Below are 21,988 nucleotides of genomic sequence, written 5' to 3'. Positions count from 1 at the left end.
ACTGTTTCAAGGAAAACATATCTTGTTTCTAGGTAACATTTCAAGTCCGATTATGAACAAATGCTACAAAATCGATCTGTAATGAGAAATACTGTAATGTCACAAAGCATTATTTATCTGCTTAATGGGACTGAAAGCATTAATTGCTAGGAGCCAAAATCTGTCCAAGCAAAACATGAACACATTTTGTACCTCGTGTCTCTTAATGTAGGTTTTTGAATGAATTCGAGTATAACGAAAATGTAGTTAGAAAGTCAGCAACACCTGAATGTTTTCTTCACCCGCTTGGATTATCATAGCTGTTTCTTGTTAGCAATGGCACGAATCATACTTGCTCAGAAGTGCCCAGCAAACAGCAGACACGTGGCTATTTGTTAGCTTGGCTCTAAAACATTGTGAAGTAGTGAATGGCTGGCTGGGTTTTTTTTAAGTTTCTCTAGATTCATTTTGCCACCTTTCTAATAAAACCTGACTTTTCCCTAGTACGTGCACCTAGATCAGTGATGGCGAACCTATGACACGCGTGTACAGAGGTGACACGCCAACTCATTTTTTTGGTTGATTTTTCTTTGTTAAATGGCATTGAAATATATAAAATAAATATCAAAAATATAAATCTTTGTTTTATTATGGTTGCAAATATCAAAACAATTCTCTATGTGACACGGCACCAGAGTTAAGTTAGGGTTTTTCAAAATGCTGACACGCCGAGCTCAAAAGGTTCGCCATCACTGACCTAGATTTAGCTCTCTCTGTAGTCTTAAAACGGAGTTTATAGTGTTAGAATTTCCCACTAAAAACCATTAAGTGCCATCATGCTCACTGCTGTAGCTCACACGGAAGTATTAAAAACCTGAGAAGTGGAAAGATTGTGTCATCAGTATTTAGAGTAGTGAGATTTATATGAATTTGGAGATATATTCAGAGTCTATTGTCACTCTTAATTCGGGTCAGTTCTGGGGTCCAGGGCTGGGGAAGACCCACCATTCTATGAGCTGTAAATACCTCTAATTTTCCTCGTCAAATAGAAAACAGTGTCCGATTCCCCACAGAAGCACATGAAATGAAATACTTTTCTTGAAACTTGTGGAGTGGGAGCACTTCTTTCCTGATAGATACAAATAGCTGTGCACCAGGCACCAGGCCAAGTACGCACATACATTTCTCACGTAACCTTCACAACAGGCCTATGAAGTTGGTACTTGTAAGAAAGAGGGTAAGCTGGCTTGTGCTGCGGTAACAAATAACTCTACCATTTCAGTGGTTTAAAGCAGCCGAGGTTTAATTTTTGCTTTTGCCAAGTCTGCTGTGGTTCTGGGCAATTGTCCATGGGGCTTGCTGTGTGTCTCCAATCCACCCGTGTCCCCTGGAGAATCATGCCAGGCCATCAAATGTAGTCACTCCTGAAAGTGACTTTGGTCCCCCATGCTCATTTCCATTGGTCAAAGCAAGCCACGTGGCTACGTCTAACTTCAAGGGAGCAGGAAGTGCATCCTGCTGTTGCTCAGAGGGGTAGGGTGAAAACCTTGGTGTAACAAAAATGTTATTCCTGGTAAACAGTGGTAACTGTACTATTTTCACCATTTTACAGGTAAGAAAACTATAAAGGGAAATAATGCCCAAAGTTACACAACTCAAATTAGGTGACTATATTATTGATTGTCCAGACCATAATATCCTTGCCAGTGAAGGGGCACGGTCTTAATCAGTACCTCCCCAAATCTGGGGCAACCTGCCTTGCCCACCTTGGGATTCAGAGACCCACTCTGAGCCTCTTCTGGCTGGGATCTCCCTCATGGGTGAAGAAGTGCATGGGCCAAAGGGTTTTGCTCACTCAAAGCCAGGGCCTTTGCCTCTAGATCATGTTCCAGGTACCTGCAGTACCCAGAACTCCCTGCCAAAATAACCCCAAGCCTCTTCCAGAGCCTGTGTGTGCACCTCCCAGGTGGATTTTCCAAAATGCAGACAAAGCCACACCTAGGCCCAAAGGACCCCAGGGGCAGCTGGTGGACTCAATTTGAACATGCAGGTTGGGGTGTTCACACACACACACGGAGCCCCTTGGCAGGAAGAAAAATGGTGGAATGACCCATAGACCTTTTCCACTTTTACTCTAACCTCGGGACCCACGGTAAAAGGAGTGAGCCTGCCGTCACACTGGGACAAGCAGCCCTGTCCTGGGCAAACTGGAACCAGTGGCTCCTCTATTTAGAAATGGCAGATCCAGGAGGATCCCACCCTCTTAATTACCCGACTATGTTGCCTCCAATTTAAGAACTTCTTGGTGAAACCACGGCTAGTGTTATTATAATTTTAAAAATTCATGGCAATGCATGTTGTAATTTGAAAATTCAGGACCACTGGGATGAGATGGAGAGTTGGTGGCATGGAAAAACAGGTCCAATAGCCTGGCTGGATGAGAGTTCTAGTTCTGCCTCCCCGGGGCTCTGTGACCTTGACAGGTCACCTTCCTGCAGAAGAGCCTGTTCTGACTGTAAATGGGGACACCTCTCGGAGTAACTACAAAGATGAGGTGAGGTCATGCCCGTGAAGAACTTGGAGAACTGAAACATGAGACACAAATTAAAGGAGTTCTCCCTGGTAATCTTTTTGAGCAGGTCAAATGCCAGAGGTCAGATAAATCAATACGTACAAACACTAGGCTGCTGGTTAATAGTCTTTCTGAGTCCCAGAATTATTGCGTGAAGTGTTTTTAAAACCGCAAAATTGATCCATTACTAGGCGAAGTTGAATTGATTAAATGACAAGGGAATAGCATTTAACATTGTTTTTATCTTGGAGACTGTATTCTAAAGCTGTTTATTCGTGGCAGGATTTGGAACTGAATTCAGAAAAAGCGGATCAAGAGTCTCTGAGTGTTCAAAAAATATTCAGGCATCCAACTGAAAAAGCTCACTCAGAATCATGTGTTCAGAGGAGGAAACTGGGACCCGGAGAGATTAAACCTGAACTTTTCCTTGTCACAGGATCGAGACAGAGGTGACTAGAACTCCTCCCCCAACTCCCGCTGTTCTCTTTGAAGCCTCAATGTTCTCATCTGAAAAATGGCAACATAAGGATTACCTAAGGTGCTGACTGTAACGCACTGGGTGTAGTCAGCACTCAAGAAATAGTAACCCTTTATGATTATTACACCAAAGTAGGGTCCTTATATGTTTCAGCATCAAAGATTCCATTTAACTGTCCCTACTTTCAAACTTCAGTGCATGGCATAAGTGACTGAAGGAGGTTTTCGATTTATCAGAAAATTGTCAAAGGTGTGTTTGCTGTTTTAAATACATAAAAGAAAGGTGGTGTTTTTTTAAAAAAAAAAAATTCACATCTTTTTAAAAAAAGAATTCATGTAGTTAACGATAAGAAGTTGAGGACATTAACGAGTCCTATCAGATTAGTGATCACAAACCACCAGAAGTGTGGCCCCTGCTGCTCAGATGTTGGAGATTTCGATGCACATAGAGAGGACGCCCAGGTGGACATTTGAGTCCAAGGGACTCACTAGCTGAATGTCTTCAGGCCAGTTGACTTCCACTCGGCAAACCTCTTTCCCGCTCCTGAAAAAGGAGGGAAGAGCAGTCCCTGCCTCATTGGGTGGTTGTGAGCATGTTGTTCTGGGCCTACTGCAAGGAGAGGCGTCATCAATGGAGGGAGATGACTGTTATAAAAACTTTAAGAAATTGGCAGTGATTTTTAAGGGTAAAAAAATATATATGCTAAGGAATGAAAGGAAATCGTTTAGAGCATAATCTCAACTTTATTCCTTGACAGGTACAATTCCACACACAGACACTTCATACGGAAGCCAGCCTCGTCAGCCTCAGGAGGCCCCTCCTGAAGTCTTCTGGGAGGCCCACGGGCTTGCTGGTGGCTGGATTCACAAAAATGTGGACCGAGGACCCAGTGGTACAGGCCAAAGTGTCAAATTGCGCCAGCTTGGGGTGGCCAAAGAAAAAGCCGTCACTGAGGTCACGGTGATCTGCTGTGGGCGGCTCCTGGGCGAGCTTGGGTGGAAACAGAGCAAGGCGGTAATGCACACTGGAGTGGCCCACTTTCTCCACGGCCAGAGCAGCCACCGGGACCTGAGGGAAGCCGACCGGTGCGTGGAAGGTGCACTGATTGGTCACCATAAACCCCACCAAGGGGGACGTCGGCAAGCGGGTTTTCAGGCCACAGTACCTAGAAGGTTCAATCACAATGCTTATTCCGGATCAGCAGGACGCGTTCTCCCAGCCCAGTGACAGTGTGTTTCAGCAACACTGACCTCAAAGGGCCTGGAATCAAATCCCAGCTCCGCCACTCACTAGCTGAGTTACCTTGGGCAAGTTAATCAACTTCCTTTTCCCTCAATTCCACAACAACATAATGTCCATAACTGCGGTACTACCTCAGAGATTGTGAGAATTAAATAATGAATATAATACAACACTCAATACATGAACACTTCCTAGACATAGTAAGTTCTTACAAACATTGGCTATGATTAATATTATTATGTCCATCTTGCCCTTGCTTCTTATCATGAAAAGCCAAGTATTTTTGTGTACTTGTGTGTTAAATGAGAGAAAAAGCCAGGTACTTTTGTGTTAAATGAGAGGGGAAAAAAATTCATTTATTAGACATAATTGTCTCTTATCTTCACTGTGTAATCTCTTTAAGGACAGGTACCAGGTCTTGTTTATTTCTTAAGTTTGTTGACTAGAAATGAGGTTGCACTTGAGATCAATTTGGAGGTTGAACAGAATCAAAGATGAAGAGTGTAAGGCCGAGTTCCAGCCTCTCCCCTCCTCCTCGCCAAAGAGGCCGCTTATGATTTAAACATTTTAATCACATTGTCTTGTCTTCTTTTCTTGAGAAAATTAAGATTGGCTGTGAGAATTCACTGTAAGGGAACAATCGTGTAAAGGTTTGACTGTGGAGCTGGTCACTGAGTCACTGTTCACAGCCAGGAGACAGACATAAGCTTGTCTCTGCCCAGGGAGAGCACCGAACGTGCCTGAGGCCAGCCACCTGGGTATCCACTGAGGTCACCCATCGTGACATTAGATGCGGTCATTTACTGACACAGAAGGAAAGCTGTGGAGTGAAAAGGATCGGGTTATACTAGTAGAACGGTATGTGCCATTCGATCTCACTGGTTTTACAAGAAGATGTTTGTTTACATACTCATTGTCCAGAAAAAAACTTCGAAAGGATCGATTCCAAAATGGTTTCAATTATCTAGCAGTGGAATTTGGGATAACTTTTGTCTTCATTTTGCTCATGAATTTTCTAAAGTGAGTGTGATTTGCCTATGAAATAAGAAATGAAGTGTTGTTTTTAAAAACTGTCTGAATATGGATCTCATTTTTTAAAATATTTTTATTGATTTCAGAGAAGAAGGGAGAGAAAGTTAGAAACATCAATGATGAGAAAGAATCATTGATTGGCTGCCTCCTGCACGACCCCCACTGGGGATTGAGCCCACAACCAAAGCATGTGCCCTGACCTGGAATTGAACCGCAACCTTCCGGTTCATAGGTCAACACTCGGCCACTGAGCCTCACTGGCCCAGCTGAATTTCATTTTTTAAAAAGCACTGGCGAGATGAGCAGGCTGGATAAACCAGATCCTCCTTGTGCCCATGAGGATCCTGCTCTGGCCGCCCTCCCTGCGGGCCTTCCTCATGAACACCTGAGGGGCTAAAGGGAGGCAGGAAAAGAAGAGCCTTGCCCTCCAGGGTAACTCCGAGATCCAACGGGAACCAAATTCCCCTTTTTTTGTTTCCCCTGTTTCTTATTACTCTGCCACTTTCCTCATTCTTTTAGGGCACCAACAGGAAAGAAATAGCACCTCTTCCCACCGAGAGAGCAGAATTTCATGAGCTCCTTGTGCCGCTGAGCCCAGCCAGAATACCTTTAAATAATGAAAATGCAGAGGCACGTTTAAACAATGCCATTGTGGATGAACGCCTGGCGGCCAGGGCTCTGCTGGGTGCATCACATTTTGTATTCAGTTTTCAAAACAACCCTGCAAAGCAGGTCTCATCTTTCCCATTTTCCAGGAGAGAAAATAAGTGAAGAAGCCAAACAAGTTTCCCAAAGGTACCCATGCGGTAAGTGGAGGGTCAGGCCCAAACTTCAGGTTCTCTATGGCCAAAGTTTAAATTGTGGCCTCCATTCTGACTTATAGATGGTGAAGCCAAAATCTACATTTTAGTCCAGTAGATGAATTGCATTTTCTTTAAGTGTTTCGTAACTTTAAGAATTACATTTTCTTTAAATGCTGCATGACAGCTTCACTACGTTTGGACAATAGAGACTTCGTGGTTGCAAGTTCACAACCCAATCTGATTTGGATGGTGGTAACAATAGAGTAACTTAGTGAGAATTTTGGTCATTGTTTCATCTTTGCAAGGGTTTTAATTTTATCAGCATTTATATATCTGCATATATTCTAAATAGTCAAATAGTTGCTCAAAGCTTATTGCAAAAACAGTAGTTCACTAGCTGGTTATATCTTTGGCCAAGAAATTCTTAGAATAAATTCATTCATTCAACAACCTCCACTGCACACATGCTCTTTGTAAGTTAGAACATTAAGAGAGAAATCGTGCCCTCAAGACTTCTCAATTTTAGGGGTGGAGGGTGGGATGTGTCAGCTCTTGTCCTCCCTTCAGCGAAGGAAGGTGCTAATCGTGTTCCTTTCTGGTTCCCCTTCCACTCTTTGCTTCTTCTTCCTTTCTTCCTCTCCTCAACATTCATTTATTGTGCACCTGCTAAGTTACAAGGATGTGCTAGGCCTGGAAGAGAAAACAATAAGCAAGCTAGACAGTGATAGTAGCTGTCCTTGTGTAGCCTGGGTCTAGAAGGGGTACAATCACCATGCTGTACGATGAAAGCCTGACTTGATCTAGGGTATCAGGGAAAACTGGAGGAAGTTTTTCCTCAGAAAGAGGTTTGAGCTGGAGACAGGTGTTGAGAGACTGACTTTGACCCCAAATCAGGTTGTAGGCAAGTAAAATAAAGGGTGGGAGCCGGCTGGTGTAATACACAGATGTGGTGGGTCCGTGGTCAGTGGAAAGCAAATGCCCAGTCTGACCCAGGAAGATTCAGACTAATAAAAACTACTGGGCAGACTAAATAAAATTCATGTGTGATCTGCCTGGATTTGTCTTTCTGGCCCCTAGTTTATGACCTCTGGGAGAGGTGGTAATTAAACCATGGGAGAGGGAGAGGTTGTCTAGGAGAGAATACAGAAGGGGGTCAACCTGAGCCCAGGTTTACAGCCTTACAAATGAAGAACTGGCTTTGAATAAGCTCCCAACTGGTGAACTCTTAGAACAAGTGACTGATATGGTATCTGATTCTGATGCCACCTAATCATCACATGAGGTGAATGCCCACCTTCCATGCTTTCTTATCCCTGACTTAGTAAACTTTAGCATAGAAGGGGGTTGGAGCTGGAAGATCCCTTGAGGATCATGCAAGTACATGGCTCCCCAACACTGGTGAGGGTCAGAACCCGGGAAACCTCCAGACCCTCGGTGTCCTCCCAGATCTCCTGAATCCATCTGCAAGGCGGGGCCCAGGCATCCTGACTTCCACAAGCTCCCAAGTGATCCGAAGGCACGCACCTACCATGAGTGTTGCTCTTCTAGGCCCAACCCCTTGGATAAAGCAAAGCCCAGAGATGAAGTAAGTTGCTCACCTGCACAAAGCTAGAAAGGATCAGAGTCTGTCTACATTCCAGCCCTTCAGCAGGTCAATTAAACTCCCCGACCCCAGCTCAGCCTTGAAGACCAATAAATCTCTGGGGCACTCACGACTTAGATTCAGATCAGATCCTTATGATCCCACCCTGATTTTGTACCCAACTCCAACAGTTGAGTTCAGTCTTACCTATTACTCCCCTCTCCCACGCTCCCGCCTTCTTTCCTGCTACTATAATTAGGTTCTGTCTTGACCACTGTCCTGCCTTCACCCCGATCCTGAGGCCCTGCCTGCATGCCTCCCTGGGCTCTGGTGCCTCTGCAGCAGGAGGCAGTGTGCACATGCAGGACCTGATGCCCCTGGGTCTGTGTGAGGACCCAGCCCTGCTGCCTCCTGAGGTCTGGAGAGAAGCCTCAGTCAGAAGGTAGGACAGTGGGCGTGTGGCACAGAGACAGCTTTCAGAGGCCTGAAACTATTTTTGTCACTCTCTGTAAACAGCATAGAATGGGCCATAGCTTGTGGTCAGTTACCTGGAATACCAGGGCAGGATGTGAGATGGAGCAAGTACCTACATAAGCCTTTGCCCCATGCTGTGTTTATCTTGCCTTACCACTTGGTATTTCTAAACCAAGTTGCTATCTGCAAATATAAGAAGCTAGTATGATGACAACAGCCACATTAGGAAAATGCCCAGGCGCAGTTGGCTGCAGATTGTTGCTGTTGCGAGTTTCCAAGTGCATGCATTGGGTCCCCAAACTGAGCAATCCTAATGAACAGCATCTGCTGTCAGAGCAGAACGCTTTCTTTGCAACAGTGTTCTTGCCGCAAGGTTATTCTGGTAAAGCAGTGTGAAAATGACAAGAAAATCCAACATGTCTCAAGAGGCACAATATGTAACAAGCAAAAATCTCCCAACCCATGTTCAGGGTCTGATGAAGAATTCAAGACCAAAAAACTAAGGACGTGAAACAAATTCATTGAAACATTTTGACTGAAAATAAGAGGACCGTGACATTATGTTCAATTAACAGGAAAACACAGTCTTAAAAGGTAAATGTGGTAGATGATGACCTGTTTTTTTGGACATGCAAGGAAGAATCAATCACTAAGTGAGACTAGATTCGAGAGGAACTTTGAACCCAAGCACAACGATATCACAACTGTTGTCCTTTTTGCCTCTGCTAGAGTTGCTCTCTGAGAGAGAGATTTCGAAGAAAGAATCTCTGAAAGTGACTATTAGGCCTTTCAAACCCTCACAATTAAGCAGGCCAGGGTTACCCAGAGATGGGAGGTGGGAGGAGCAAGAGGGAGAGATTACAAAAGGGGCATCAGGAAACTTTGCAGTAAGGGAGGTGGGGTGTGAGGTTCATTATCTTGATTACAGTGATGGTTTCACAAGTATGTGTGCAAATGTGCCCAAACTCATCAAATTGTGCACTTTAAAACATGTGCAGCTTATTTTATGTCAGTTATACCTCAAAAGTCTGTTTAAAAATAATGCAATGGAGAGAAATTCTCCAATATCTTAGCAATAGTATACCAATACATTAACAAAACCAGTTCTGATTATAGGCTTATTAATGATACTATTCTTTATCCTTTTCTGAATTTTCCAAAATGAGCATATCAAAACTATTTCTGAGAGGGAAAAAGAATTAGATGTACAAAGAAATTTGGAGAAAATAGTCTATGCTTAATGAGCCTGAAGACCATGGGGTGAAAAAAAAAATCAAAGACAGGACACTTTTCAAATGACAAAAGATCCTCTATTCTTTCAAAAGCCATTGTAGGGTATACGGGACTATGAGAAGGTTCTGTAAGTTCCATAGGAACAAAAATATCTAAATCTAAAGCAACCCATGGAAAAGACACCACATTAACAAAATGCATCATTTAGCTTGACTTTCCAGCTCATGTGTCTTTCAAATAAACCAGTGGGAGACAGATGTAGGGAATAGGGAAAAGGAAAAGACAATGCCAGCCAGCAATAGGAGGTAAATTTTAACATGATGTCATGATCCATCATTCCTTGAGTTCACCCATGAATATGAGGATTAAGGAATAATCCAACATAATTAGCAAATGACCCAAATCACATATCCTTAAAAACAATACATACTGCAAAGTACAAGTCAGGCCACAGAAAACGCTGTTCCACATCTGACCAAATATAGCCAAGTCTCCATTCCATCTCAGTTTCTACCCGTAGAAATGTTTGCTAAATCTGGCTGTACTGGGCCGAGGATTCACTCTTGAGTTTTTATTAATAGTAAAAGTAATAATTTTTCAAAGCTTGCAGGTAACATATTTAACCTACTTAGATGATAAATTAGTTTTAAAACCTTCAGTGCACTAATTATTTAGATATCAAGTATAGAGGCTTATGAAGTAATTTTTATTCATTTATTTAACGAAAAGTCACTCTCAGCAACTGTGCCAGGCCCACGGGTATAAAGAAGCAAATACAACCTGTGCCCTCTGGGAGCTCTTGAGGTTATTTTCATCAATTGCATCTAGTGACTAGTGAGAACACTGTGTAAGGGTGGATTACTGAGCAGTTCTTCCCAGCTCTGCATTCAGTGACATCAGTTGTAAGTACTTGAACAAATTGATCATGATGGGCAGATTTATTCCATGGAAATCAGCAAAAACTACAAATTTATTGTTTTGACTTACTTATTAATTTATTGTTTTATTGATTTATTGTTTGTTTGTTTTTTGACCAGGAAGGTAGGTCAGCAAACTTCTCCTGCAAAAGGCCAAGGAGTTGATCTTTTAGACTTTGTGGACCACAGGGTCTCTGTCACGCCACTCAACTCCACTCTTGCTGCATGAAAGCAGCCATAGATGATACCAGAATGAATGGGCATGGCAGTGTCCCAATACACTTATTTACAAAAATAGGCAAGAAGCCAGTTTAGCTCAAGATGTTGACCTCTGAGCTAGACTAAAGACTTGAGAACGTATTAATAATGCTGATTAAATTTAAAAGTTGTGAATCAGCCCTAGCCAGTTTGGCTCAGTGGATAGAGTGTCAGCCTGCAGACTGAAAGGTAGGGTTCAGTTCTGGTCAAAGGCATATGCCCAGGTTGCAGGCTTGATCCCCAGTGTGGGGCATGCAGGATAATTTTTTCTAGGGAATTAGTGCTTTTATTTTTTCCAATTACAGTTCACACTCCAAATTATATTCTTTTATATTAGTTTCAAGTGTACAGCAGAGTCGCTAGATAATCCTATACTTTACAGAGTGTTCCCTCCATATTTCTAGTACCCAGCTGGCCCATGCAGTTATTACAATACTACAGCCTATATTCCATACACTGTATGTTATATCCCCACTAGAGGGGCCCGGTGCATGAAGACAATAATCATTGGATGACTACTGTGTGAGGACCATACTTGTTGGTACACACACTGCCCCTTTTCATTTTTGTAGCTATATCATCCTGGTTTTACAGATGAGGAAACAGAGGATAAGAAGATAATGTAATAGCTGGTAAGTAAATGGAGGCACATTTCCTCCGGCAGTGAGGAAAGTGCTATTTTCTGCCCTCCTCTCTTATCAGGCCTCACTGTCAAAATCCTACAAACACCCTTTATGACTCTTGAACCAGATTTTCTTGGGGCTATTTCCAAAGCTCGGGTGTAGCAAGATGTCTCCCCTTTCATCTCTCATTTCTGGAGGGTGGAATTATTTCAATGTCCTTAAACAGACACAGAAGGAAGAGAATGGGACAAAAATGTATTGTTTGCACTGCCCAGGTGGTCAATGGGTCCCGTACCAAGTTCACCAGCCCTCAGCCTGACTGGTAAACGTCCCCTGTTCTTACGCCTTATGTAACCAACAGCACAATGTTAAAAAATAGGCACATGTGGAAAGCAGGGGAATGGAGTCAGTCCCAACTTGTCCCTTGTGGGAAGAGCTCAGGAGATTTATCTCAGTGCAGTGGCGGATGCAATGGCGTGAGCGCACTCCGCCTATACAAGCTTCCTGGGCACACGGGGAAGTGGCAGGGCCCGCCTGAGTAAGCCCCCTAGAGCCCCTACATAGTACCCTAACTTTCCTACCTTTGGTTGCCCTAAGGATGTTGTAAACTTCTGATTGGTCTGGAATGTTATATATGTCGCTGTACTTAAACAATAAAGTTCAGATCTGCGTCTTTGAATCTGATCTCCGGAGTCGGGCATGCTTCGTTAGGACTCCGTCGGCCTCACCCCCGCGGGACCCCCTCCCTCAGTCCCTAATGCCTGCCTCTGACTCTTGCTGGCTGTATGACCCCTAACAAAGAACTTAACCTTCATTAGCCTCAGTTTCCTCATCTGGAAAATGGGAAGGATTACACCTGTTTTAAAGAGGCACCAAAGAGATATGTCTTTTCCATTCTACTTGTTCTTCCACAACTTCGGTCCCTTCTGGACAAGGGGTATATTCCTGACCCAAGGGCAGAAAACTCATTAGCTGATAAGAAACCTCTGACATTCTACAGAGAATTTTAGCTAAGAGGGGTACAGCAGTGGGTGCTTGAGGTGACGGGTCCTGGGTGGATGGAGTTGGAACAGCTATTTGGCACAAGCACAAGACAGAAGAGCAGATGAGTCCAGTCAAGAAAGAAGAGAGCTTTGAAGTACACAGATGTTATAAGAAAGAGAAAAGCAGGATGAGACCACCATCGTGGCTCCTGGATGATAATGAAATAGCATGGAAGGACCCGCCTTGGTTCCTCTTCCTTAGATTGAGTGATATCTGGCCTCCATCTCATTGGAGCCAGCCCGAGGAGGCTTCCATTCCTTATATCAACACAACACAAACAGAACATTGAGAGGAACAAAAGGACTGTTACGAGAGTTCTGAGAGTTTCTGACGCACAGTAGGTGCCCACTAAACGCTAACACAATTCCTCCCCTGGACTGGATTGAGGGAGATAAAATGCACTTAAACTGGCCTCGCGTGAATGCACCCAGATCTGTGTTTGGGTCATCATCTAGACTAGAAACCACGGCCAAACTAACTCCGCAAGATATACTGCGCAATTAGTGTGCACCTCTTAGCCTTGGCTAATTACCTCTTTTATCAATTAAAAATATTTTCCCATTAAGCCAAGGAGTTGAGACGGAGAAAGGAGTCTCTTCTCTATTTCTAAAGCCTCTGAAAAATCCTGCAAGATAATGTCACTGATTTGGTTAATTTCAGGTGCACATCGGGCCATTCAACCTAAGTGAATTTAATGACTCAGGACAGGCCGGGCGATGAATGTACCAGTAAATCATTTATAACTGCAAGCATAAAAATTAAAAATCAGTCTGAAGAGCAAGATAACGTAATGCTAATGACGGAGGGCAGTAATCTGGAGAGAGAGGTGCCCCGCTTTAATCAGGCCCATTTCGCAGGAGGAGCGCTCAGCCTCCAGGGGATTGTTCTGGAGACAAAAGGCTGGGAATCTACTTCAGTCTTTAATGACTCACCATGATAAAAGAAACTAACTGAATTTTCATGTTGTAATTATAAAACTTAATAGGGATTTTCCCCCTTCATATTTTTATTTTTCTCCTCAATAGACATAAACCAAAATACAGTCCATTCTCCTTACAGGGATGACCTTAAAAGGTTGTATCACGTTAAAAGCCCTGTCCAGGAAGAGGAATTGCCAATGCTATAATGGAGGCAGTTCTAGCGGCCTTAGGAAATTAGAAAAGTCTCTACCTTATCTTCAATGTTTATGTAATACTGTGTCCCTCCAAGTCAGTTGGAATCAAGAATGAGGTGAGAAAATTCTGCTTTCAAACCACAAATTGAACATTCTCCTTTCCTTGACTTTTCTGCCTGGTGGACACCTACTCATATTTCCAAGTCTCATTCAGGTGGAACTTCTTCTAGGAAGCCTTCCCTGACCACCATCCCACTTTCCCCCTTTTCTAGACTTTGCCGTCCTGAAGGCTCACCACTTTCTTCTGGGTTTCCTCTGAACCTTGTCCACGAACTAATCCTGGACTTATCACACTGCACTGTAATATACAATAGTAAGATCATTGCATTCTCAAACCATAAGCTCCCCGATAATCTGAGAACCATGACCAATTGATCCTCCAAATATCTGGCACAGAGTAGGCATTTGATAATATTTGTCCTTTGACTGAGATTTATCTTTACTCTAGGCTAACATAGGATAACCAAGTGGGGGAAAACACCAACCCTTTGGCAACGAAGAATAAAACATACAAAGATAAGGGGGTAGGGAGGAGGTGTTTTTTCAGTAGATAAGTTTCTTTAAATAGACACAAACAAATTCTTGCTTAATAATAAGAAAAAACCATGGGGTATTATCTCTGGAGCATTTAAGTATTTCCAAGAGCCCTTGATAAAATTACAGTCTTTTCCTGAGCAGCTGGAGTAATATTGCTCCATATAATTTCCTCTCTACAGGAGTCACATGGTAAGGTGAATAAGTAAGGATTTTTCAGTTGCAAGCAAAAGAAACCTATTTCAATCAATGGAAAAACAATTGAGTCGGGAGTGTATTTGTTATTAGGACATATAAGTATTTTACCAAAGCCAAGGGCAGGACCACAGCTGGGTATCAGGAAGTGTGGAACCGAGAACTAGGAAGTTGTCTCATCCACAACTTTCTTTCTCTGCTGGGGCTCATATTCCCTTGGTCTGCCTCATCCTCTATAATACCAACTTCGTTGCATCAAAATCTCCTGCAGGACTTGTTGAAATGCAGATTGCTGATCTCCTCGCCACAGTTTCCAAATCAGTAGGTCTGAGGAGGGGCCTGAGAATTCACAATTTGACCAGCTCTCCAGTGATCCTGCTGGTCGGGACACCAACTTTGAGAACCAATGTTCTGTACCAGCTAGTGCACAGGGCAGGAAGATGGCCACCCAAGATGCTGCATTTGCAGGTCACAGCTCTAGCCACCAAGAGAGACTCACCTTGATCCCACTACCAACTTCCTAGCAGACAAAACTGACTGGCCCAGTTGGAGTAAGATGTCTTCCCGGGGCCCTCAGCTACAGCCAGACACATAGCTGGTTGTGGGCATATTGTGCAGTTCCCAGGGAAGAGGGGCTGAGCAGACATCCAGTATGAATGCCATGAGCACAAAGGAGCCTCTCATTTTCACTGGACTAGTACAAGCCCAGATGCCTTTATCACAGCAAAAGCTCAGGACCCAGAACACCCATCCTCAACTAAAACAAAACAAGTTATTCCCATCTCCGTAAACAATAGCCCTTATCAAACATAGATGGGCAGAAAAGAAGCAGGATTTACATCCTGCTGTGTGAGATGCTCCAGCAGAGGTTGGAAGAGCTCCTTCTAGGGCAATGGTTCTTAACCAGGGAAGACTTTGCCCCCAGGGACACTTGGAAAACTCTGGAGATAGTTTTAGTTTTCATGATTTGGGTGAGATGATGAGGTAGTTAGTGGCCAGAGATGCTGCTAAATATCCTACAAGGCATAAGACAGCCCTCACAACAAAAATTAACTGGCCTACAATGCCAGTAGTGCTGAGGTTGAGAAATCCTGGTACAGAGCCTACGAGATCCTCAATACTACTACTGCTACTAATACTAATAAAATAATGACAGTCTTCTCATCCATCTCAGGGACAACAGTGCTCCATGTAGTCGAATCCCAGTCCTACCTGCTGCTTGCTGGCTGAATGAGGGTGGGTGAGCCACAACACCTCTTAGCCTCAGTTTCCACATGCATAAAATGGGATAATAGAGGTTTTGGAGAGAATTCAATTATTTGATACCTGTAAATAACTTAGTACCTAGCACATAGTAAGTACTCAATATATGGCATTATTATTATTTATTTGTATGGAAATGTGGAAGAACTTCCCCATGCCTCTGTGATTCGGGATTAACAAGAAATTAAGCCCAAAGTTAGCAGAAGGAAGGAAATAATAAAGACCAGAGCAGAAATAAATGAAATAAAGAACAGGAAAAAATATTAACATAAATTAAAACTAATAAAGGAATTTAGTAAAGTTGTAAGATACAAAAAACAATATACAAAAATCAGTTGTGTTTCTATACACTAATAAGAAACTATCAGAAAAAGGCATAAATGGGGAGGGTTGGGGGCGGGAGGTAGGGGGGTAAGAGATCAACCAAAGGACTTGTATGCATGCATATAAGCATAACCAATGGACATAAGACACTGGGGGGTAGGGGAGGCTAGGGGACTGTCTAGGGTGGGGGGAAAAATGGACACATATGTAATACCCTTTATAATAAAAAATTTAAAAAAAGAAAAATTAAAAAAAGAAAAAGGCATAAAGAAAGCAATCTCATTAACTATAGAATCAAAAACAATAAAATACTTAAGAATAAATTTAACCAAGGAGGTGAAAGATCTATACATTTAAAACTATAAAACATTGATGAAAGAAACTGAAGATGATACAAAGAAATGGAAAAATCTCCCATGTTCATGGATTAGAAGGTTAATATTGTTACAATGTCCATACTACCCAAAGTCATCCCATAGATTCAATGCAATCTTTATAAAATTCCAATGACATTTTCCACAGCAGTATGAAAAGCAATCCTAAAATTATACAGAACCACAAAAGATCCTGAATAGCCAAAGCAATCTTGAGGAATAATCAAAGCTGAGAAATATCACAATTCCTGATTTCAAACTATATTGCAAAGCTATCGTAATCAAAACAGTAGGATACTGGCATAAAAATGATACAAAGACCAATGGAACAGAATTTAGAGCCCAATAATTAACCCATGCATATCCAGTCAACTAATATTTGACAAGGAAGCAAAAAAATATTCAATGGGGAAAAGACAGTCTCTTCAATAAAAGGTGCTGGGAAAACAAGATATTCATATGCAAAAGAATGAAATCTCTGTCATGAACCACTCAGAAAAATTAAGGCAAACTGGATTGAAGACATTCTCTCTCCATCTCATGGCAAAATGTTCTTATGTTGGCACTTTTCATACTGAATTAGGGAAAGTGAATATTAATCTGAATGGATACTAATCATCCATGACAGAAATCTCCAACTCTGATCAAACTTTCATAACACATTAGGAGCAAAAAGCCCTCTCTGCCTCTCACAGGCCAATCTCCATGCTGCCTGTAAGCGCGTGGTAATAACAAGCATCTGTCCATCTGCAAAAGGCTCCTATGTAGGCCAGTGACACTGAAAATTGAGACTGCAATCGAAATGTTAACTGGCTGAGGGACAAGGCCAGCCTCCACCAAATGGACAGTAGAACCCACTGTTCCCTTGTTTCTCTGGAATGCCAGCACCAAGCTCTGCCCACAAAAATGTCACATTCAGGAAAGCATTACATCTTGGAGCTTCAGAAATGAAAAGACCTTAGGTATCTTCTAATTGTCTCACTTTTGAGCTATCAGTTCAGGGAAGGACTAGGTGAGTTTATCTGTTAAATCTTTGGTAGGAACTGGACATAAGCTAGAGCAGAAGAATAATCTGAAGTTCTTCTCTCCTAATGCAATTTGTGATGGATGGTCCTTTAAAATTTTGAGCCAAAATCTCACTGGACTGTGTGGTGTTTTATTTCTTTTTGATCCAATCTGGCAGTCTTTCATTGAATACGTCAGTTGTATGTCAAGAATACTGAATTGTTTCTCCCTTCTTATTTTGCATTTTCTGTTGGCAAATCCATTTTCTTGATTTCTTATTGCCTCTCCTTTTCTGACTTCTTATAGATTGACAAAGATATTCATAATTCCTCTTGTTTATTCTGTTGCTTTAAAAGCTGTAGCTTGTATTTCTATTCTTCTAGTGGTTGCACTTAATATTTTAACCTACCCACTTACTTGTATATTTGTACAATGAAGTCTCAAATTACTCAGTATTTCTATAGTCTTCCCAAATATGGCACAGAGGTTAACATGGCCATTTGGTCCCCAAAGCCTAAAATATTTGCTATCTGGCCCTTTCAGAAAAAGTTTGTGCAACCCTTATGTAGAATAATAGTTTTGTGGATCAGAAAAATTCTAGGTTGACACTTATTGTCCCTCAATACTTTAAACATATCACTTTAGTGTCTGCTGGCCTTTACTATTGCTAATAAAAAATTATACTTTATGTGCTGCAGTTTTAAAATGATGTGTAAAGCTGTGAATTTTTCTTTATATTTACTGCTTGGAATTTGACATGCACTTTGAACCTAAGGAGGGCATGTCTTACTTCAATTTCTTGTCAAATACTGTTTCTCTGGCCGAAACCGGTTTGGCTCAGTGGATAGAGCGTCGGCCTGCGGACTGAAAGGTCCCAGGTTCGATTCCGGTCAAGGGCATGTACCTGAGTTGCGGGCACATTCCCAGTAGGGGATGTGCAGGAGGCAGCTGATCGATGTTTCTCTCTCATCGATGTTTCTAACTCTCTATCTCTCTCCCTTCCTCTCTGTAAAAAATCAATAAAATATATTTAAAAAAAAAATACTGTTTCTCTGTGATTTCCTATATTATAGTCCTTGATCTATCCTCCATGTCTCAACTTTTTAAGAAAAATTATTGTATTGTTTCACTAAAATATCCTCCTTGTTAGTGTCACATTTTGAATTATTTCCTCAGTGCTATATTCCAATTCACTAACTCTTTCTTCAACTGTGTATAATTTAAAGTTCATCCTATTACTTTTTTGGTTCTGTGACTATAATTTTTTTAATTTCCAAGATTTCTAATTGGCTCTTCTTTCATTTTTGGTTTGTTTTGTCTTTCATTGCTTGTCCAATTTCCCTTATCTGACATCTTTGCAATTACTTCCATGTAGACTACCCCCAGTCAGATCTTTGAAACTTTGTTGTACTTCAGTGTTCGCGTCCCGTGTATTATTGGGAAAACGCAAATCCAATTATGAGGCAGGAAGTTTCGTTAAATTCTTACTTGGGCCCTGTCTGGTTTGGCTCAGTGGTTGGAGAGTTGGCCCGCAGACAGAAGGGTCTCGGATTTGATTCCCAGTCAAGGGCATGTACCTCTGTGTGGGTTCCTCAGCTCTGGTAGGAGCACATGCCAGAGGCAACCAATCGATTTATCTCTATCACATCAATGTCTCTCTCTCTCTCCCCCCGCCTCTCTCCCTCCCTCCCTCCTTCCCTCCCTCCCCTGGCAAAGAAGGTTCCATGTAGCATCCCCTACAGTTCCATCTGACTGAGATGTTAGCACCCCCTACAGTGTCTCCCCTCTAAGGAATGCCCCAGCTCAGGCAGAAGTGTTTCCTAGAGATGCATCTCCTCCCAGACCCTGGGTATATGGGTCTGCTTCTCACCCATCTGATTGGCTGAGGAATGGACACCTGGTTCCGTGAACTTCTCTCTCTGAGAAAACTGAATTTGGGTTATGGAGACATGGTCGTTTACCTGGGAGGAGCCCAGCTAGAAGGTCATGTGGAATTGGGATGTGAGGACACTATTTGGGATTTGCCAAGATAAGCCCATATGCAAGCAGGGCCATGTACAAGGGCACCCACTGAGTGCTGACTGAGCACTGAAACCCAGCTTGCCACACTGTGCACTGGAAGGGCCTTCTTCCCCTAATATCCAGGAGGTGTCACATGAGTTAGCAATGGGACTGTGTGCAAGTAGATGAGTGTGGAGAGAAGATGGTCTGCAAAGACAAGGATGAAGGAAATAGGCAGCAGTGAGGAGAGATGTATCCCCAGGAAGAAAGAGAGATGGAGAGGAGTGCCCTGGGTTCTGAAAGCCTTTTTGTTCCAGTCCCTACAACACCTAGCTCTAATCCCTGCCCTAGGCTTAGATGAGATGTTCCAGTCCTTCTAATAGATCCCCTCAGTTCCCTTTGAGGAGTGGATTTCTGTGTCTTGCAATTAAAAATATCCTGTTGTGATTAAGCTGCAGGAGGCGAGGCCTGTATCTTGTTCACAATTGTGTGCTCAGAGCCTAGCAGTGTCAGCACATAACAGTTGCTCAATGAAAACTTGCCAAATGAATGCTTGGATGAGAAAGTTGTGACAATAGTGGTTTAAGAAAGTGGCAGCATTGGAGATGCCTCACCAAGTCTTGGAACCACAGAAAGATGAGGGTTTCTTTGGTGAAGTTAAATCAGTAGTGGTTTTCACCAGAAGCCATTTGCCAAAACTTCAATAGTTCAAAGAAAACACAGTGTAAGCCCCAATACTCAAAAGGCTTTTCTGCTCCCTTGGCCAAAAAAAAAAAAAGTTACCTCTGTGGTGAAATAAAATCCAGGACTTTAAAAAAATAACCCTGAAAATGTTTTGCAAAGTTCATAAATAAATGGAAAAATTTTTGAGTTCTTTCTGGAATCATAGATATTGCCACTGGGGTGGTCTATAAAAGATCAGTCCATCCAATCCTATTCTTTGAAGCAGTAGCTCAGTAACTTGCCTGAGTCACACAGCAAAGGCAGGAGAAGCTCCCAAGCCTTTGGCAGTGTTTCTACTTTAACAAGTTGCCCCTGGCAAAGAAGGTGCTTATCCTCTCTCATTGCTCTGCTACTACAATTAAAAAGAAGCCTTTTATGATACCCATGGAAACAGTTTCCATTTACTACTCTCATTCTTTAACCTTGGCTAAATGGTTGCACTAATGACTGCATTTATGCACTTATAAATTGAGCGCACATTTAAGAAACAACAACCCATCAAATACATCAACTTCATTGCAGCTCCATTAAAAAAAGTTTTAAACGACCAGGGGACCAAAAAAAAAAAGGTGCAATTTTCTACTGTATTATTGTCTGTGAAATATTACAAGTGCAAAATGTAATTACCTTAATGCTATTTTTGATATCATATCAGCAAATTATGCCAAGTCCCCACTGTGACACTTCTATCAGGGTAAGCATTATCCTGTTGTGAGTGTCAGTCCCCGGGGAAAATGAAGTCGCTCTAACGGTGCCCGTGCTCGGGCAATTAGCCACCTCGAGACTGCCGGGAAGGGCTGGTTTCTGAGCCTCTCACAGAATGTTTAACCTATACGCATCCAGGACATGTACCTCCTGTTTGTTTTTTCCCGAGTTAAGCCCCAGAGAATCCTCTTTATGCAAGCAACGAATCATTTGAGGTAGTAAGAACTTTTCTCTCTCTCTATTTTTCTTCTTAATCATCAGCAAGTCCCCGTCTGCTATCAAAATACACACCACGAAAACTGGAAAAAGAGGCAATAAGTACATATTGTGCGAAGACTAATACCCTAATACCCTGAGGAAAAAACACACACGATGTGATGTGCTGGAGGATTAGCTATCTTCATGTTGTGCAAACAAAAATAAATAATTTTCCGCAACCTTCGGAGGCCAGCGATTTGCTTTCTGAAGTACAGAAGCTTCATTAGGAGATTAGAAAGGATGCAAAACACACACACACACACACACACACACACACACACACACACGCACGCGCACACGCACTCACTGCAAAATAGCTACATTTACAATATTTCCTCCCTCTCCATGTAGCCCTGATTAATGTCTGAACTCAACCATTGTGGTGTGTGTGTATATATTCTGTGTACAATTCTAATCCCCCACAGCCAACCCGAGTGCTATCTTACTAGGCTTCTGGGTTCCTGCACCTCCCTCCTCCAGCACGCCAGGTATTTGGGATTAAATCCAGCCTGAAATGTTATTTGCTCTGTTTAGTGCTTTTATGATGATTCTCTTATTATCTGCATGTGCTTCAGCGCTAATTGTACATTACAATGGTTGTAAGCAGGCGGCCTGCAAGCAAAACAGGAGAGGGGGTGGTTTAGAACAAGCTGCTGTTCCCTAGAATCCAGACGAGCAAAGGGCCAGAGAGAGAGAGACGCCAAAGGGAAGAAAAGGGGCAACCTAACTTCGCTCTTCTCTGAAAACAGGGCCTGTGCTGCCCTGAGAGCCAAATTAACCGTGGCAGGGCATTTAGCAAAGCATTCCACCAGAATAGTGTATGAAAGAGAAAAATGAGTGCTATTCCTAAACTCCTAGGAGGGTGCCCAAAATAAACCTGAATCTTCAGACTCTAGAATCCACGTATGATCGTATTCAAGGAATGTTTAAAAAGGAAACTATACCAGTTAAATGATGAAATAGTCCAAAGACTTTGATGATAACGGATATACCAATTTAGGCATAAAGAGTAAAAGAGCCAAATAATAAATTCTCAAACCTGAATTTGAACAGAAAATTTAAAACCATCCTCTGATCCTTTTTTTTTTTTTTTTTAAATATATTTTTTATTGAGTTTTTACAGAGAGGAAAGGAGAGAGATAGAAAGTCAGAAACATCGATGAGAGAGAAACATCGACCAGCTGCCTCCTGCACA

The 21,988-nt window shown here is 42.4% G+C and overlaps 1 protein-coding gene across 1 annotated transcript in view; it reads right to left on the bottom strand.

The window, feature by feature from the left end:
* Positions 1-3,783: 3,783 nt before the first annotated feature.
* LOC102765636 overlaps positions 3,784-21,988 on the bottom strand; it is a 77,362-nt gene continuing 59,157 nt past the window's right edge. Inside the window, exon 4 of the mRNA XM_015566391.1 lies at positions 3,784-4,194. Within this exon, the coding sequence (XP_015421877.1) occupies positions 3,810-4,194 (385 nt within the window). The 3' untranslated portion in view covers positions 3,784-3,809. The remainder of the gene's footprint in view (positions 4,195-21,988) is intronic.

The sequence above is a fragment of the Myotis davidii genome, unplaced genomic scaffold (genome assembly GCF_000327345.1).
Source record: "Myotis davidii unplaced genomic scaffold, ASM32734v1 scaffold330, whole genome shotgun sequence".
NCBI lineage: Eukaryota > Metazoa > Chordata > Mammalia > Chiroptera > Vespertilionidae > Myotis > Myotis davidii.
The sequence above is the reverse complement of the archived record's forward strand: the minus strand, read 5'-3'. Positions and strand labels throughout refer to the sequence as shown.